The 18888-nt window shown below is 34.8% G+C and overlaps 3 protein-coding genes across 4 annotated transcripts; 2 read left to right on the top strand and 1 right to left on the bottom strand.

Annotated features, from left to right (window-relative positions):
• The first annotated feature begins 1288 nt into the window (after window positions 1-1288).
• Window positions 1289-4838, top strand: LOC125860786 (protein Dr1 homolog). The gene is made up of 6 exons (XM_049540807.1): window positions 1289-1688; window positions 1803-1864; window positions 2660-2749; window positions 3509-3603; window positions 4116-4184; window positions 4446-4838. The coding sequence occupies exons 2-6, from the start codon at window positions 1810-1812 to the stop codon at window positions 4614-4616; spliced, it is 480 nt and encodes a 159-aa protein (XP_049396764.1). The 5' UTR covers window positions 1289-1688; window positions 1803-1809; the 3' UTR covers window positions 4617-4838.
• A 599-nt stretch (window positions 4839-5437) lies between these two features.
• Window positions 5438-7079, top strand: LOC125860785 (protein MIZU-KUSSEI 1). The gene has a single exon (XM_049540806.1). It carries the CDS (start codon window positions 6022-6024, stop codon window positions 6874-6876), a length of 855 nt encoding a protein of 284 aa, XP_049396763.1. The 5' UTR covers window positions 5438-6021; the 3' UTR covers window positions 6877-7079.
• A 4450-nt stretch (window positions 7080-11529) lies between these two features.
• Window positions 11530-17064, bottom strand: LOC125860602 (kinesin-like protein KIN-8A). Of its 2 annotated transcripts, none has more exons than XM_049540598.1 (8): window positions 16905-17064; window positions 15758-16690; window positions 14574-14847; window positions 14301-14351; window positions 14115-14207; window positions 13665-14030; window positions 12451-13134; window positions 11530-11956 (listed from the first exon to the last, which is right to left on the bottom strand). In XM_049540598.1, the coding sequence occupies exons 2-8, from the start codon at window positions 16594-16596 to the stop codon at window positions 11858-11860; spliced, it is 2406 nt and encodes an 801-aa protein (XP_049396555.1). In that variant the 5' UTR covers window positions 16597-16690; window positions 16905-17064; the 3' UTR covers window positions 11530-11857. The 2 variants fall into 2 exon arrangements, with proteins under 2 accessions (XP_049396555.1, XP_049396556.1); XM_049540599.1 differs by having other exon boundaries at window positions 11531-11890.
• Between the last annotated feature and the right edge of the window lie 1824 nt (window positions 17065-18888).

Genomic DNA, 18888 nt, shown 5'->3' on the forward strand with positions numbered 1-18888 from the left:
AACTAATGACAAAACTACCCTCTAATAATAATAATTATTATTATATATAATAATTATAATAATAATAATTATTATTATTATTATTATTTTTGTAAAAGAATGTGGGGGTATTTTTGTAAACAAATATTTTTTTAATAATCTTTATACAAGGCTTGCTATTTCGAATACATCAAACCAAATAATGTATAAGAAATAATGCAAGCATTACTAATGCATGCATTACTAATACATCATATTCAGCATTATTCTTATACACTCTACCAAACGACCCCTAAAAGTATAGATAAGAGGTCATATTAATGCTTAATATTTGTTGTTTAAGAAAACTTCCCTTAAATTTAATATATTTGAAGAATAATATGCATAGTTAACACTACAATAATGAGTGTATACATATATTTTCCTATTTGATATACACTAAAATTTATTTGGTCACCTGATTAGCAAACCTCAAATTTCTTGCCAATTAAAGGCTCAAATAAAATCTTAAGCAAGAAGGACATACATTTTAGTTAATATTTGTATAATTTCAATATTTATATATATTTACTTGTTGCTGAAATATAATTTCAAATCACTAGATGTACCAAAAAATTTCAATATATACAAATATAAATCACATCAAACGAAAAATTAAATCCCTATATTAATAAATGCAAATTTTATATTTGATTTTGTATCACACAAATTATACAAATACAAATTATTAGATATATCAATTATACATACCATCCTACCTTCAGGAATGCAAATATAACTCAATGCAAATACAATTCAATCAGATTTTCGTATTTCGTAGAAACACAAAAAATAGAAACAAAAAAATCAAATGATACAAACACAAATCTATTCGATCTTAATATAATTTTGAAACACAAAATACAAAACAAAAAATCAATCAATATAAATTCAATTCAATTTGTTCTTCGCGTAATTTCGGAACAAAAAAATACCAATAGAAAATCAATTGATATAAATACAATGGGTAATTCGTGAGATTTTTCTGTGCTTCGAGAATTTTTTTCCGTAATTTGTGGGATTTTTTTTCAAATTTTTTGTGTATTTATTATTAATTAAATTGAGAGTCCTATTTATATAAATATATTTAATAGAACTATGCAAGATATAACCTGAATAGCTACTCAAACTATAACTACTCTATGCAATTAGCCAAACATTAGCTATTAGCCCAAAAGCCCAATCTTACTAGAGCAGAGCCCAATTACTAAAAGCCCAATCTGAACGAAATGAAATGAAGCATCACATAATCGGCAAATCCAGCAGAGATCGGAAACTTTCTCGTCTCCTCTCCCTTTCATTGATGACAGCACTACTAACTCCATCTACCAAAATCTTCTTTCCATTTTGCTGAAAACTATATAAGCAATATACGTCACCGTTACCCCCACACACTTTGCTCATGCGTGCTTACCACGCCCCCTTTTAGCATTCACAATGATGATGGGACCCACTGCTCATGCACGACACCTATCCATCCGCGCGTGGAGAATCCCTTGTTGGATGCGCTTTGCCCTAGTCGTCTGCGAACACATCCTTCTCTCTCTATATCCACCATGAACCACCACCGTACTCCGATCACCTTCTTCGATCTTCTTTCAAATTCTTCAAGTCGGCCGATTTGCTGCTCCTCTTGCCGATCTACTAGTTTCGCAACTTTTCTTTCTGAGGTAAGAATACTTGTTGAGGCTATTCTCATCGTATTCAGTCGTTGCCTTCGCTTTTGTTTGATGCGTAGAAACTTGATATTTTTTTCCTAAGAATTTATGAATTTGATTTTGAAGGATTAAAATGGAACCAATGGATATCGTTGGAAAGACGAAGGAGGATGCTTCGCTTCCCAAAGGTTTTCGTCTTCCTCCATGTTCTCTTTATAGCTGCGCATATCTAGTGCGTATTCAGAGAATGAATTATGTGTTGCACTTGTAATTGTGCTTTTTGATGACTTCTTTTTTGGTGAATTATCCCTTGTTTCTGATTGATTATCTTTGAAACCTAATTATCGAGATTTTGAGCGGATGAATAGGTAGTAAGCAGAGGGGGATATTAGTTGTTTTTTGGAGGGGTGATTCAGGGAAATTAAAAGCAATTAAATTTTCACAAGGCCGGGATATACTAGAAATTCTTACAGGGATTCATGAAATACTGAAGTGTGATACCTAAGATTGGAACTTGTGACCTAAAGCAGTTTTTGAACCCCTTTTACTGATAAACTTCTCTTGTGTCAAAGCAATTCAACCGTTCATACATAACCAATGAAATCTTTTTTGCCATATTTCACCATTCAATTTTCTTGCAAAAGGGTTCAATAAAACCTTTTGTCTCCCCTTAGCTCTCTCCCTGTTGAGTGGAGTTTGTGATTTATTTCTGAAGAGGGTAAAACTTAACTTGTCAGTAACTGAAGTGATACTAATTGCTTTTGCAAAGAATTCGATAATTACAGTGATGCGATTGGTGATTTCAAATGCAAAAGCCAAATAGTGGTAATATTGAAGTTCTTTTTTGTTGCTTCTGGTTTCACCTTGTCTGAATCATTTTGTTTTCCTCATGAGTTTGCTATTTTGGATATATGAGTGAGTTTGCCTGATGGTTTGCTTATTTGTTATTTCCTTGTACTGATAATACAATTTTCTCTTATCAGCAACTATGACAAAGATTATTAAAGAAATGTTGCCCCCTGATGTTCGTGTTGCCCGAGATACGCAGGATCTTTTGATTGAATGTTGTGTAGGTGAGTTGATTTTAGTTTGCCTGATCTATTTTTTTTTTAATTTTCTTTAAAATTTTGTTTTAAGTGTTGTGCTCTTACCAGTAGGGCTTCTAATAGCAACTATGCTTCTCTAGAATTTTAGGGGGACTAAGTGTTGGGCTGTGCTGTTGGCAGTAGTACTTACATAGGAGGACTATGGTTTAATATGAAAGTTTTGTGCTAGTTGTTTGTTAGCTCTTGGTTTCACTTTGTCGACACAAGACAGGGAATGTGATAAGCATCGGAAGGTTTAGAACATAGTTGGATAATACAGGTCACTTTGAAGGCATTCAAGTTCTTTTTAGCTCAATTTGAGTTATATTCAATAGGAAGATGACTCCTGGTAACTTAAAAAGTGAGAGTTTTGATGAAACTTGATCATTATTCTGTTAAACTAACTTATTCCTTAGATCCATTTTTTTTCCTGATTGGGTAATCTATTTGATAATTGTTTTGTTAAACTAAGCATAACGATTTGTTACATGACACTACTTTTATTACTTATTTCTGCTGATATTTTTTCAATAAGTATATTTTCATTGATGTTTTGGCTGGTGATTTGTGTTTTCTATTTCAACAGGATTGAAGTCTGTCCTATGTTCTTTCCTTCTATTAGATAATATAAATCTCTTTACATTCCTTAAAATTAAATCATAGCTTGATTTCACATTTGAACGATCTTCTTATTGTGGTTCTGATTTTAATTTGCATGGTATTCCACCTTTCTTTGTTCTTGTGCAGAGTTCATCAATCTTATCTCATCAGAATCAAATGAAGTTTGTAATAGAGAAGATAAACGAACAATTGCACCAGAACATGTACTCAAGGCCTTAGAGGTACTTCTTGATCCTGGAGTTACTCTATTATGTTCATCACCATCATCTTGCTCTTTTTGCAATTCTCTTCTGTTCTCAGCTGCAGTCACCATAAGCGTGAGTTCATTTGAAGGTGATTTAAAGAATTTCAAACCTAGTTCTCATCTGAGGTGACAAAGTGGCATGGTGCCAATAAGAATGATGTAATGCAAACCTTGTTAATTAGTTCCATGTTTTGTTTGGTATGGTAGTGATGTTAGGCAACATCAATAACACACTCATGCTTTAGGTCTCTAGCAACAACTTTTCACCATGAAACCATGGACCAGTTTTAGTTTTCATTTCTTAAATACTTCTATAATTGTTAGTGTTGCATCATTATCATAACAAAAATAAAAATAAAAATGATAGTGTTAAATAACAAGAGAACCTAATTAAATAGTTACTTTAGGTCAGATTTAATATGTTAGCCTGTGAAAATTTGTTCTATATCCTACCGCATCCTGGGAATGATAAACACTTTTGGCTTTCAGGTTCTTGGCTTTGGGGAATATACTGAAGAAGTTTATGCTGCATATGAACAACACAAGTTGGAGACTGTGGTACGTAGGAGCTAGTTTCTGTCTTCTTACATTGTTGGAAATTGGAATCTATGAATGGCCTAAAAGTTAGGATGTATGAAGGATCCTTTTGCTGGTGTAACAAAGTCATTTGTTCCTTTTCTTTTCTCACCCTTGGTCCAAACTAGAGCTAGACGACATTTATTTTGAATTCAAATAAGTTTTGCGACCATGTGAAACGATTTAATGGTGAAAAAAAATCTTCATTCACGATTGCCCTTTTGCTTTGTGTTTCTCCCATAGGACACTGTGAGAGCTGGGAAGTGGAGCAATAATGTAGCTGAAATGACTGAAGAAGAAGCATTAGCTGCACAACAAAGGATGTTTGCTGAAGCACGTGCGAGGATGAATGGAGTTGTTACAGTTCCCCCCAACCAGCAAGACCCGGAAACAGAGCAAAAATTGGACTGCTAACTTAGGGCGTAGTTTTTTCCTGTAGGCAAGCACCTCTTTAGTTTTTACAGGTGGTTTCTCTTTTATTATGTACAAAAAGCTCCCCTGGCTCTTTTGCCTGCTTGTGAACTTGATTTCAATTTGTACTCTTTTAATTATGTCTATATTTTCTGTAATTAGTTAATTTTCTTCAGAATAGTCTCTACGGCGTACAAGTGCTTTCAGTATATTTTTTATTTGTCAAGAGTGGGAACTGCTGGGGCTCTTTGTCATCAGTTGGCCCATTCATACTAATTGGCCGACTCAGCCCCCACCCAGGACCAATGTGATTGATTGCGTTGGGGTTTGTATCTTTATTACTACTTTTACCTAATAAAAATATAGTCACAGCACTGAAAACCATTAGGGGACGAATGATGAATGTGATGGTCGCTATACACTTATTTGGTCATTGTTGTAATGGCTTTACAACTCAACTTAGTGGTCATGGCAATAACCTAGGGTCCTCCTTGTAAGTTGCCTAAATTGGTGTTTCCTGTTTACTTTGGATCCACCATTATCCCTTACTGACTTTGTTTCTACTAGGATTTGACTCATGATTTCCAATAGTGATTCACTCACTTCTTTGACTGCTAAGTTGTGCCTTTGGTGCTCCGCCATACTTGGTTTTGGTGCAAATCTTTTACCCTTCCAAAGAAGGGGAACTAGAATTCAAACATTGATGAAAAAGCCTTCGCTATTTAGGCCCACCATATGGTTGGCATTTTTCTCTTTTCCTGCAAAAAAGAATGAAAGAGGAATGAGAGAATTAAATCCCTTATTAGAGTGTCAGTTTTGATGCACTGTATATCGCAGGTTATTGTGTCTTGAGTAGTAACATAATATTTCATCTATTTTGCAACGTTTCAGAATGTGTGATTACTGATCTGAGGCAAACATCATTACTGTTGTGTGCAGGTTTTATCATACATGAAGCAGACGGTTGTGTTGGGAGGATGTCTAGTGTAAACAGTGATGCTTCTTTAGTTCTCTCTTTCACTGTTTTTGTTCAGGTCAAAAAAGAGCCAGTCAAGCTATTTTTTTCTCACCATACCCCACAAGAAAGTGAAATAACACATCTTATGTCTCCCTGAGATTCCTTTCTTTATTTCAAAACATTTACCTTTCTCTCCTCACATCCTCTCAAGCCTTCACCTTTCCCTGTGCTGTGTTATACTACTCCCAATTCCCATGACACAATTGGTGGGGACACTTGTGTTTTTCTTTATCAGATTCTTATTTGTTTGAACAAAGTAGTAGAAGAAGCAAAACAAATAAAAAAGAGAGAAAAAGAAAATCCCTTGAATAAAGAAGTAGTAGTAACAAGAATCTCTTTGTCCCTCACTCTTCCATTACTTTAAAGGTGCATCTCCTACTCTTTTCTTAGATGAAGACAATCATGGCAAAGAGTTTCCAAGACTTGTCCTCTAAGAGGCAGTTCCACTGGACAGCTAAAGTCAGCAATGAAGAACAAGAACAAGAACAAGAAGAAGTAACATCAAAAGATTCATCTCCAAACAGAAATGAAGGAGGGAAAACAGAGAATATAAAGGTACATTCTTTCAAGAATCCTCAAGTTTCAAACACCAAGTCATCAACTTTAAACACCATCCATGAAAACAAGGCTGAGGACAAGCAAGAATCTTCTTCAGCAACTAGGAGGAAGCTGCAGACAATAGCAGTAGCCCGGCTAAAATCTGTCCTAACAGCTTTCGGGCGAAACAGGTCTAACTTCCAACAAGGCCTTGGAACCAGAGTTGTAGGCACTCTTTTTGGGCACAGGCGTGGACATGTACATTTTGCATTTCAAAAAGATTCCACCTCCCAGCCAGCCTTCTTAGTTGAACTAGCCACACCTATAAGTGGTTTAGTCCGAGAAATGGCGTCTGGATTGGTCCGAATCGCGTTGGAATGCGATAAGGAGGAAGAGAAAAAAGTGTCTAGACTCATAGATGAGCCTGTGTGGAGGACTTACTGCAATGGTAAAAAATGTGGCTTTGCAACAAGAAGAGAAATTGGGGCAAAAGAACTGCAGATTCTTAAAGCTGTGGAGCCAATATCAATGGGTGCTGGTGTTTTGCCAGGGAATGGTGAAGAAGAAAGTGCTGATTCTGGTGAGATTATGTATATGAGGGCTAAATTTGAGAGAGTTATTGGATCTAGAGATTCAGAGGCATTCTACATGATGAATCCTGATAGTAATGGAGCTCCTGAACTTAGCATTTATTTGCTTAGAGTTTAAGGTTTATCACTTATTAGAATATTAGATTAAGTCCTTTTCTTTCCTCTTCTATCTTGAAGAGTTTAACTGAATATATTGAGATCTAGCAATGTTGTATGTTTTTATTTTCTTTGTTATTTTGGATAACAATGGGTTACTGTAATCTTTTTTTCTCTTTCTTGGGTGGAATGGAAAATATATGTTACCTATAAATGATTGAATTAGTGCATGATCAGATAAGACAAATATTTATTCTTTTTGTCTTCTAATTCTCTGTTGATACCATGACATTTTGGCACATAATTTGTTCCTGTATACATCAAAGTAATTGGCATTTTGTGATGAAATTCTTGAATCTCTTAGCACTAACACCCCTTTACTAATTGTGATGACAAAAGGGGTTTGTTATTCCTTTCGCTTCTTTTCTTGACTGCTTTTTTCTCTCTCAAATCTTTAGAGATTTGCTAGGTTCCTTTTTCTGGCAAGTAACTAGATACAATACTAGATAAATTCTGATCCAAAGGGTATAAAAACTGCATGTTCCAATCATTGGTTTTGGTGTCTAGACTTGATCAAAGTAACATGAGAATCCCAAGAAGTTAAGCTATTACTACTACTACTAATAAAGCTCAATCATAGAAGTTCTCAAAAGCAAAAATCAACTCAAATGACTGACATGTTACTCAGCTTTAGAACTTAGCTTTCCCTTTACACCATTAGAAGTTTCAAAATTACCAGATTTTTCCATCTTTTATTTGACAGACATATCCATTATCAAGGATGTGTTTAAAAGCTAGATAGAGAAGGGATAAAAAGGACAACATGATACACTAAACTCTCGCTACGCAAGGAATCAACAGAAGGGCTTGAATTTGTGACCTCTTGATCATACGATGACAACTTTTATCGTTGCCTCAAAATTCATTCGATTGAGAAGGTTAAAAAGGATAACATGATACACCGAACTTCCACTACTCCATGAATCTAGGGAAAGGCCCGAATTACATTGGGTGTACGTACACGTAATTACTTTGCGTTTCTTCAAGAAACTGTTTTCACAATTTGAATCCATGACCTCTCGATCATATGAACACAACTTCTATTGTTGTCCCAAAATTTTATTTAGGTAAATATGTCCATTTGCTTGCCTCAATAATGTTCTGACCCCTTATTAATGACTAATAAATGAAATAATGAAGGGGTAGGTAAACTATGATGCTATTAGAACAAAAGCTGTTATATATTCATTCATTCAAACAAAAGTTTTGTTTACCGTAAGTAATGATTCTTCTCCTATTTTCAAGGCTTTATATTCATTTGTTTTATTTGCAATATCCTTTATACAAAGTGAACAAGATAAGGGGGACATCTTAGTGGATGTGTGATGGAGTACAACAATCAAATAAATGAAAATATCAAAATTAATAAGATTACATTTTCACAGTAGCCGAGGTTTTCTTTTGATCATATTGTTATCATTATTCAAAGTTTCAATAGTTGTTTATTGCATTATTGGCAAATCCACTATTTAAAGTTTATAGATATTTAGACGATTTCAAGTTAATAAATAATAATAATTGAGTTCATAGACACACATTTAATAGATTTCTTAATAAAGATACAAGATCAATGCAATAACTATTAAATTCTCAAAAATCCATATATTATGATTTGAATCCGCGGCTACTTAATCAAATCAATTTTTTAAGCTCAAAAAATGCTGAGGAATTGTTTTTGTCTTTAGTATGTCCCATCTAATCATGTATAATCATTTGCAAATTCAATTGCAATTTGCTACATAATGAATTAAGTAGGAAAAATATTAGTTATAAAAATGAAAATCTCAAGGATTTTAGAGGTCCTAGCAAGATATGACAGTTTAAAGTACGTAGGGTATAAACATTATTTTGGGATATGTTATGATTATTTCACTCTGTTACTAATGCTTCAATCATTAGGAAAGTAGAGTGCATTTATTTTAATTATTGCTTGCTAAATATTGATCTTTAATTTGTTAACATTTTCTTGTTCTTCGTCTAAAAATAATTATCCTTAGCTAGTTTCACATCTTCATGAGGACTCATCTTGTAGGACCAAAAAGGAATTACGACCGTTGTTAAAAGAGCATTCAAGACATTTTAGGAAAAATAAGAAAAAATAATGAAGATAACGTTCAATCGTGGGAGATTAGGATTCAAATCTCATCATAGATTAAAAAAAAGAGAAAATGGTCAAATGCCCCCTCATTGTATTGCCCGATTCTCAACTATACACCAATACTTTATGGGGATCTTATTACCCCCTTAAAGTATTTTAAATAGAGATATTAACACCCTTAAATGGTGATGTGGTGGCTATATTCACTTTCCTATTGGCAAGTGTGAGACAAATAAACAAGTCAATATTAATTAAGTTGACAGCTGTCAGTTCATAATTAGATAGTAGAATAATTAATAAATTTAATCAAATAAACTCACACACACAAACACACACACTCTAGACTCTAACCATCCCCTCTTTTACAAATCTCTTCAACTCGACTGGCTGCCATGGCTATCAATACAAGAATTTTATCTTTTCATACTTTCATTTTTAATTCACACAATACTTTTCAGTAGCAATACCTTTAAATTCCCTAATTTTAGACAGAACAATAAAAGAAAGAAAAAAGACCACTTCAAATCCTTCACCTCGACGGAGAATAATTTTAGCTCGACCTCGAAAGATAAAATTACAGCTTCCATCGGAGACATCTTTTCATTTACAGTAGCAACCGAAGTTTCTTAACTGCAATTGAAAATGGGTATTAAAATTTGAGATTTCTCAAGAAAAATTTCATCTTCAAATTCATCAAGAAGTGCAATTGAGAACCAATGAGAAAAGAACTGTCTTCAAAAATAACGATGATCGCAAATTTAACAATAACAATCGAATTTTGTGCAAATAGATGATTGGAAAGACATTTAAAAAAAGGGGGCAAAGGTTGGTGGGTATAGTGTGGTGTGGTGGAGATGAAGGTGGACTAAAGGAGATGAGTCATCCAGAAACAGTGAAGAAAAAAGAAGAAGAAGATTTAGTAAGAGGAAGAATGATGATGAGATTTGACAATGGTGATTAGGGCAAGAATGGTGGAGATCTTTTATTTTTTTTTATTCTGAGAAAAATAGGCGCGTGTATTACACTAGCCAACAAAGATTTGGGGGTAACGTTTTAAGGGTGTTAATATCTTAGTTTAAAATATTTCAGGAGGTAATAGAATCCCGTAAAATATTGGTGTGTAGTTGAGAATTGAGTAATAGATTGAGGGGGCATTTGGCCATTTTCTCTTTAAAAAAATAATGTTTAATTGGTACCTAATTTCATNTGATCGCAAATTTAACAATAACAATGAGATCTCCAATAACAATTGAATTTTGTGCAAATAGATGATTGGAAAGACATTAAAAAAAGGGGGCAAAGGTTGGTGAGTATAGTGTGGTGTGGTGGAGATGAAGGTGGACTGAAGGAGATGAGTCAACCAGAAACAATGAAGAAAAAATAAGAAGAAGATTTAGTAAGAGGAAGAATGATGATGAGATTTGACAATGATGATTAGGGCAAGAATGGTGGAGAAAATTGTTTTTTTTTTTTATTCTGAGAAAAATAGGCGCGTGTATTACACTAGCCAACAAAGATTTGGGGATGACGTTTTAAGGGTGTTAATATCTTAGTTTAAAATATTTTAAGGGGTAATAGGATTCCCGTAAAGTATTGGTGTGTAGTTGAGAATTGAGTAATAGATTGAGGGGGCATTTAGCCATTTTCTCTTTAAAAAAATAATGTTTAATTGGTACCTAATTTCATCTCATAATGTTTAAACTTTAGTGGCAGAGTTATCGTATAGCTTTGTTGACGTGATGTAATAACTAACGTTGAAATAATTTAAGTGTGTTTAAAAAAGAAATAATATAACATGAAACAAAGTCAATGTCATACTATTAATCTTTGTTTATGTGAGGTAATAAGTACCCATTGAAATAAGGAATCCCTTGAAATAATCAAAGTACGCCCGAGTTGATCCAAATACAACACTATTTTTTTCTAAAAAGAAAAGAATAAACAGGAAACACCATTCATAGTGATGTCAATGGATTAACCAACTTCTGATTAGGCTTACACTTGGTAGCATATATTTAGCTGGATAACTTTCTAACGTTTGATTCATTTTAATCTAATTGTTCTTGTCTTTGATGCTATATATGTCCGATTATACTTTTGAACTATTCAAAATGAGACAATTTTATCTTATATTAAGTTTTTGGTTAAAATATGTCATTGACATTACATATTTGGCTCAAATATGCCCTTCAACGAGCAAAATAGCTCAAAAAATATCCTTATTTTACTAATTAATGCTCCAAAACAAGGGAAAATGGGTCATTGACAATAGAAATGGAGCTTAAGTTACTTTTTTTTTCTTCTTTCTGTGACTGCTTAAACTCTGAGAAAGTATTTAGAACAGATAAGTTGCTTTTTGAAAGAGTACCAGGATTTTTTATCAGTTAAATCCTGGTGTGAAGCTTCTTTTTCTTACTTTTTGCCTATTTAAACTTTCTTGGCTAATGCTATTCCAATTTTGTTGTTTCCAAATCGCGATTCCCTTCCAGTGAATTTTCTATACACAGTGCCCCTCTAAGATAAATCATCATTCAACAACAACATGTGTCCAAAAAGCACACTAATATACAGAAACTTGAAGCAAATGTGCTTCAAAATTTTCATAACAGAAAAAACAATGAAATAATATTAATAACCTGACTTCAATAAGCCCAGGTAATCTGGAAGAAAAAAGACAAAGAGAAGTCATAAACAACTAGAGATTTAATCACTGTTAGACAGTTAGTCTGTTGTCTAATACTAGTGAATGAGTGCTCCTCCATTGCCTTGCTCCGGGGTGACAAACGATAAGCTTGATTGTGAGCCGCTGCTAGCTAGATTGGAGTTGCCAAGTGATCTGCTTTCCTTAGTGCTTTACATTCTGGCGAGCAAATCCTGGCTGAGTGGTGCAATTGAATACATGCGGCCCAAACATGAACACAAACCAGAAACATGGATATGCAAGCTGCATCAGTTTGCAGAAGAAAGAAACTCAAAGGTACACTTTTAAAGCATGATTATGAAGTTGGTTGTTGTGCCAGTGAAAAATGTAGATAACTTCTTGTGCCAGAGAGACTAATGTTTTTATACTATTGCACTGAGACGGACTTAAATGGAGTGACATGGATAGTTAGGATTAGTATAGCCAACTTCACTTGATTGGTTTTGAGAGGGGTAGTTGTATCTGTTTTTGATGTTGTATGATGCGGATTTAAAAAAAAACATCTTTTCTTTTCGTGTAAGCTAAAATTTAAAATCTATTAGTAGGACCATTGTTCAACTGTTCACTGGCAAAAGTCCATATCTATCTAACACATGAGTAAAGAGTTGATGAACTGTTCAGACATGTGAAGTGAATGTAGAAGAAGATATGAAAATATACTTGAAGAAGCATGGGATAGCCAAAAACTCGATGAAATAAATGCCATGTGAAATGAAAGTAAAAGATATCGAATGTACCTGGAGAAGCATGGATGGAGCTGCTACTGTTTCAGTATTAACATGGCTTCTGGTCTTTCTTCCATTTAAAGTGACAACTGATGGGCTGTTAGCTGTTGTTATATCCCAGAAGCTGCGTTTTTTTGCCGTGGGAGCTGGAGAATGAAACCGATGACTTGGACTCTTCAAATGAACATCATGTGGTTCCCTTGGCCGCAAGCTTGCCCTTGTAACAATCCTTTTTACACCACCCACTTGTGTCCCTCCTGCTGGTTTTGCACTCTTTCGTGACAACTCACGGATCGTATCATCTTTCTGCTTTATCTGCAATACATGATCCTTTTTCAGTCTCTCAATTTCTGCCTCCAATCCCTTAACCACCTTTTTTAGATCTCTAACTGTGTCATCTGCACCTTTTCTCTTGGATTCTGGGGTAAAACAATTTCCAGCCAAGAAAGAGGGTCTTGCTTTTCGTTTTTCATTTGGCTGAGCAGAAGAAGGTGCTGGTGATAAGATAGAGGAAACTATTGATGGGGCAGGGGAAGAGTTTGCAGCCAAATTTTCCTTCTGGATTGTAATCAGCTTTTGCTGCTGATGAGCCAAACGCATTCTCAATTCGCAGTTCTCTTTTTGCAGCTCAAGCAATAACTTGGCCTGATCTGTTTCAGAATCAGGCATTTGCATTTCCTCATGTGCATCATAAGCCTGCACTTGGTAAAAGGAGATATTAGGATGATAATGCATCCTTAAAATACTGAAAATAATAGATGCTTCACAGCTAATGTATTTGTCAACTGCATCTGCATGTCATTACAGACTGCTCTGGCATTAGATGAAAAACATTGAATTGGAATTAACTTTTAGAAGCATTACTATTCATTCTTTTTTCAAACTCATGATACTTCAATGGAGATAAGTAGCATTACACACACTTTAATGAATGTACACCTCCTTTTAAGTCACTGTATTACATAGTATGATGGTAAGAAGCAGAAAGATAGTATGACTGCAGAGGGCTAGAGATTTTAGTATCTAAAAGCAACTTCTAAAATGACACATTCATTTGAAGCAGTACACGTAGAGAATAATAAATCAATCAACCACACCTTAATTCCAAACTAGACATTGCATCGCCAAGGCAAAAAATCATGATGACCAATAAAAGTATTTTACTTATGATGACAACCAGACCTCAAAAAACAATGTCGCATAGTGGTAGTTATGAGTTATCTAACCTTTGTTCGGATCTCTTTTGCTCGGTCAGCCCAGTGTAGTGTGTTTTGGGTTTCTCCAAATGAAAGATTACTTGGGCTAATATTCGCAATCATCACGGTGTTACAAGCACCACCCAGTGAATCCTTGAGTAGTTGAGTGAGCTTAGAATTCCGATAAGGAATGTGCTTTTTTCCCTCAACGAGAGCATTGATGCAGCTGCTCAGCGCGAGAAGTGACTTGTTTATGTTAGCACCTTCAAGTGATCTTAGGGTTCTCTGATCAGTAGCTAGAGCTCTTTCTGAACCCGCAAGGTCAATGAGTGAAAGCTTTCCGACTCGGTTTACAATGTTATTTAAACTATCTTTGACATGGTATTCAATCACAACCTGTGTGTTGAATAAAAAATCATTAAAAATCAAGAAATGGCGGTGGTGCTGCATGAATTATAAATATGGCAAATTTGCAATGACCTGAAGAATAGCATGAGAGCGTGAGGACGTTTCATTGCAGCGGGTGGGCTCTGTGGTTCGGTTTAGGTTTCCTTGTTGGAGCAATGCCATTACCTGTTTCCATACAAGAAATACAGGTAAACAAAACTTTGATTCAGCAACTAATACTCTACTATGACCAAACTAAAAGAAAACAAGGATACATACTTCATCTGTGGAGTAAGCTCTGTACTGTGTAAGCCCTGCTGCCACTATTCCCTGCATTATAAGCAGTGTGAGATGATCACCCTTTTGCTAATTTCCTTCTATATATGGAAAGCACTGATCGGAAACTACTACAACTAGTCTACTAGTAGACAAGTATAAAAGAAGGGACTAGAAAAGAAAATTATCGAGCAGTAAGCAGTTTATCCATTTCAGAAACAAATGGCAATCACTAATGTTTTTGAAGCTGATCATTCTTTAGAAATAAGCACATACCTGCTTATCTTCTCTTAGGACTAAAGGCCTTCCCGGGGACAGCAAATCTCTCACGGTTTCATTGTAGACCTCTAGATATGAAAGATGAACAACATGGTTCCCATCAAAGCTCCTTTGCCGTATCTTGCTAAAGAGATCCTTGATTGCTAAAACCATTACCCCAGGATTCTCAATTGTACCGAGCATTGTGTATGTCTTTCCAGCACCTGTGGCACCGTAGCAAAACACAGAACCATTTCTTCCCTGCAGAACTGCTTCCACAAGCTCTGCTGTTCTGGAAAATACAAGAATCCAAGTGTTCAGTTCTATCTACAGTTTAATCAAGGAGGAGTAGACTTAGGTAGTTTTACCCCTGATAGCAAAAGCTTGACCTCAAGAAAATAAAATAAAATAAAATCCCCTCTCATCAAACAATCTATTAAACCTCACAATTCTGTTAAGCTTTCACTATTTTGACAATCAATCAACCAATCCTTATGACTCATTACCATGTAGGGTCTGATAAATGAATACTCTATTCATTCCGCTCTATTTAGGTCCATTTTATTCCAATAGTTCAGCGTAAAAAAAGCCTTAACGAGAGCACTTAGCCTACCAAATATAACAACTAGGTAAGATCTGCTAGACAGACAATGTCCTCAGTCAGAAGCCTTAAACTAACAAATACCCATACCTCTAAAATGCAAATTTTGAAGCTTCTAGACTTCAAAAAAAAACTACAAATGACACTGCAGCCACAAACTATCAAGTTGCTGCCATGCTAACATCAAAGGCTTTTAGACATAAAAAGATCTACAAATGACACTGCAGCCACAAACTATCAAGTTGCTACCACACTCACATCAAAGCCTTAAAGAAATAAAATGATACTACACATGACACTGCAGCCACAAGCTATCAAGTTGCTACCACACTAGCATCAAAGGCTTTTATAAACAGAAAGATAATTATGAATGACACTGCGGCCACAAACTATCAAGTTGCCACCACACTAACATCAGAGGCTTTTAGACCTTAAACAGATTCTACAAATGACACTGCATCCAAAAATTATTAAGTTACTAACACACCAATATCAAAGGCTCATAGTATTGACAAGTCTGACAATTGTTGTTTTCTTGATTAATGGATCATGGATGAATTAGTGAAATCAGCAGAAAGTCATTAAAATTGTTCCAACTCACGTTGTGGAATAAACATCATGCTGAGTAGCAGTATCAGGAAAGGAAGCATCAAAAGTAAAATGGCGCCCCCTGAGCCTCTTCAGCCTAAGGTAATCATTCTCAGTGGCGAATTCAGTCAGATAAACATCTCTTCCATCCACTATTTTCACACAACACCTGGCTCCAGCTTCTCTCTCCTTTCTTGAAATTGGCCTTAGCCTTACAAAAACAAGAATTCTACTACCACCATCATCACCACCCCCACCTTTGCTAGCTGCTTTCTCCGAAATGGTATCTAACTCTTGTACATTTTCTTTCACTATCCTTCTAGTTGCCCTAGGTTCTGTATGTGGCATTGTTGAGCCTCCCAATGAGAGCTTTCTTGCCACAGTACTCGACGCATTCACCCTTTTTGGGTATGAAAATCCTACTATTCTGTCACCACCTGCCACCACCGCGACATTTTCCTTCCCATCATCCAACCCTGAAGGTGGCGGCGGAGCCACATAAGTTCTTGTTACAGTTGAACTATGCATAGTATTCTCCCTCATCACATGACTAATTGGCTTTGATTGTTTTTGCTCTTTCTCAGCTCTTCTCCCGGAACTAACAAGGTCTACACTAGGGTGACTCGATAATCTTGAATCTTCAGGCTTGAAAGATTGATTCTTGATAGCCGCAGAGCCTTGCTTTTGCTGTTCATACAAAAGGGTAAGTGCTTTCATCTTCTCTTTCAAACCATGGTGTGGATTCCTCAAATTTCGAGCCATTTGGGTATCTTCTTGATCTGTTCTTTGTCTAATTCTTTGATCATTCTGCGGCTGCGAGTCAGTTATCTGAGATCTTGTGAAAATTGGCATTCTATCAAAAAAATCTCACAGTCCCAAACATGCCCTTGCTGATTCCCGACTAACCCAGTAGCTAAAACTGTTTAGATTGCAAGAAAGTTGACAACTTTCAGTGAAAATTCAAAGATTCTNCATTTGGGTATCTTCTTGGTCTGTTCTTTGTCTAATTCTTTGATCATTCTGTGGCTGCGAATCAGTTATCTGAGATCTTGTGAAAACTGGCATTCTATCAAAAAAATCTCACAGTCCCAAACATGCCCTTGCTGATTCCCGAGTAACCCAGTAGCTAAAACTGTTTAGATTGCAAGAAAGTTGACAACTTTCAGTGAAAATTCAAAGATTCTTGATAGAATCGAAGCTAATTAGCTAAATTGGGTCTCGAGTAAACAGAAGAAATGAGAAGTTGGGGAAAGAGGGAAAGAACAAGATCCTGTATATTGGGGGATTAACACGAACCGTTGATTTGAGAGAGATCGACGGCTGACAGTAAACCAATTTTGAAATTATAGTAATTTGTAACGGTCATATTAAGTGTCAGATTGTGAAAGGTCCGTTATAAACAAGTATTGGGGTCCATCACGGTAAATCTTCACCTTTATTTATTGTGAGATACCTAATATATTAAAACTGATGATAATTATATTATAGGGTAGAATCTTTGACATCGTAGTTCATCAAAACAGGTTGAATTAATTGAGCGTGTGATATTTCAAATGAAATTGAGTTTTAAATTAAAAATATTTTTTGTATATTTTCTCGATCAAGCTCAATACACAAGACTTGCTTGATGTGATTTTGTGTAATTCGAATTTCCTCGTTAACACAAAATCCCCATATGAGTGAACTCTTAAATTTCATAAAGTACAAACTAGTTTTACCTTTTACCTTTTGACCTAAAAAGGAGAACTAATGATTTTTTTCTTGCTTTTGTTTTCTTTTTGTTAAACTAAAGTGTTTGTTTGCTAACTGTGAACTCCACAAGTCAAAAGGCATTTCCTGTGTATATTCTCTACAAGTGGGATAGAGTCCATGTGGCATGTATGACAGGATATTATTTTGTTAAAAAAATATTTTTCACACACTACAAAGCATTTTTTTTTCCAAAGGGAAATATATTTTCCAATAATATGACCTTGGTCCTACCAAACACCCCTCGTCAAATTAGCTTATTATAATTTATAATTATAAAATGTCATGTTGCACTTTATTAGATAAGATTGAGTAAGTTGAAAAGGTGAGGGGAAGAATTAGGTGTAAATTTGTATAGTAATAAGGAGATAAAGTTTTAACTTTCAAGAATGTAGCATATTTTGTGAAACTATCATTTATCATATTAGTTTCAAAATCATAAAGAATTAATAATAAAAGCATATATGAACATGATTTTTGGATAATAATGAGATAAATTTTGAAGTTCAGGGTTTTGATTGATTATCAACATTCAACACAGTCAATCAAAATTACTAGATTATGTATAGACCAAAAAAAAAATCGAACTCAATAATTATATAAAATTAATAAATACAAGATGTAGAACTATAATATACACACTTATATTTTAATTATAAGTAATCAATATATATTTATCAACTTAACTTTTAACCGTTGATATTAAATTATTTACATTAGTGTCACCATTCTATTGTCACTTTCTATGGAGCATGAAATAAAGGACGATTTATTTTTACCTAGTAAATACAAAATAACAACCGGAGTTTGCTATACAATACCCACATGTTTTGGGCTTCTCTTTGCTAAAACTAATCCTTGACTAACGATAAGCAAATAAATAGTAAAGATTGTATATAGGTACCAAAACCCCAAAACTATTTCAAATGTTGAATGAGCAACTTACGTAAATCTCACTAGTTTAAGAGTTAATTACTTAGATACATTCTAGTTTGTAATATGACGTATCTAACTAGATTTTGGTGTGTCGAAATACATGTATCTTAGGATACATGTGGTCAAAATTAGGTGTAGTTTTTTTCAGATACATTGTATCAAAGTGGATTTGTATATATTTAGGATACATAACAAATTTCGCTCGCCTCTCTCCCTATTTTTGCGTATCTAGTAGCAAAATTACATATTCCTACATATACCTTCCTCAATATTGTATGATAGGAAACTCTTAATTAGTAGTAGTAAGATACATGATATTTTGGTTTCTCCATGTTGATTGAATTGGATGAGTTTTGGCCCATATAAGTTTACTGAACTTGAGTTTTGGCCCATCTGAGGCCTTAATCTGACTGTCTAGCTACGTCTAGTAAGGACCTTAAGCCCATATAAGTTTTAGCC

This window comes from Solanum stenotomum, chromosome 3 (genome assembly GCF_019186545.1).
Source record: "Solanum stenotomum isolate F172 chromosome 3, ASM1918654v1, whole genome shotgun sequence".
NCBI lineage: Eukaryota > Viridiplantae > Streptophyta > Magnoliopsida > Solanales > Solanaceae > Solanum > Solanum stenotomum.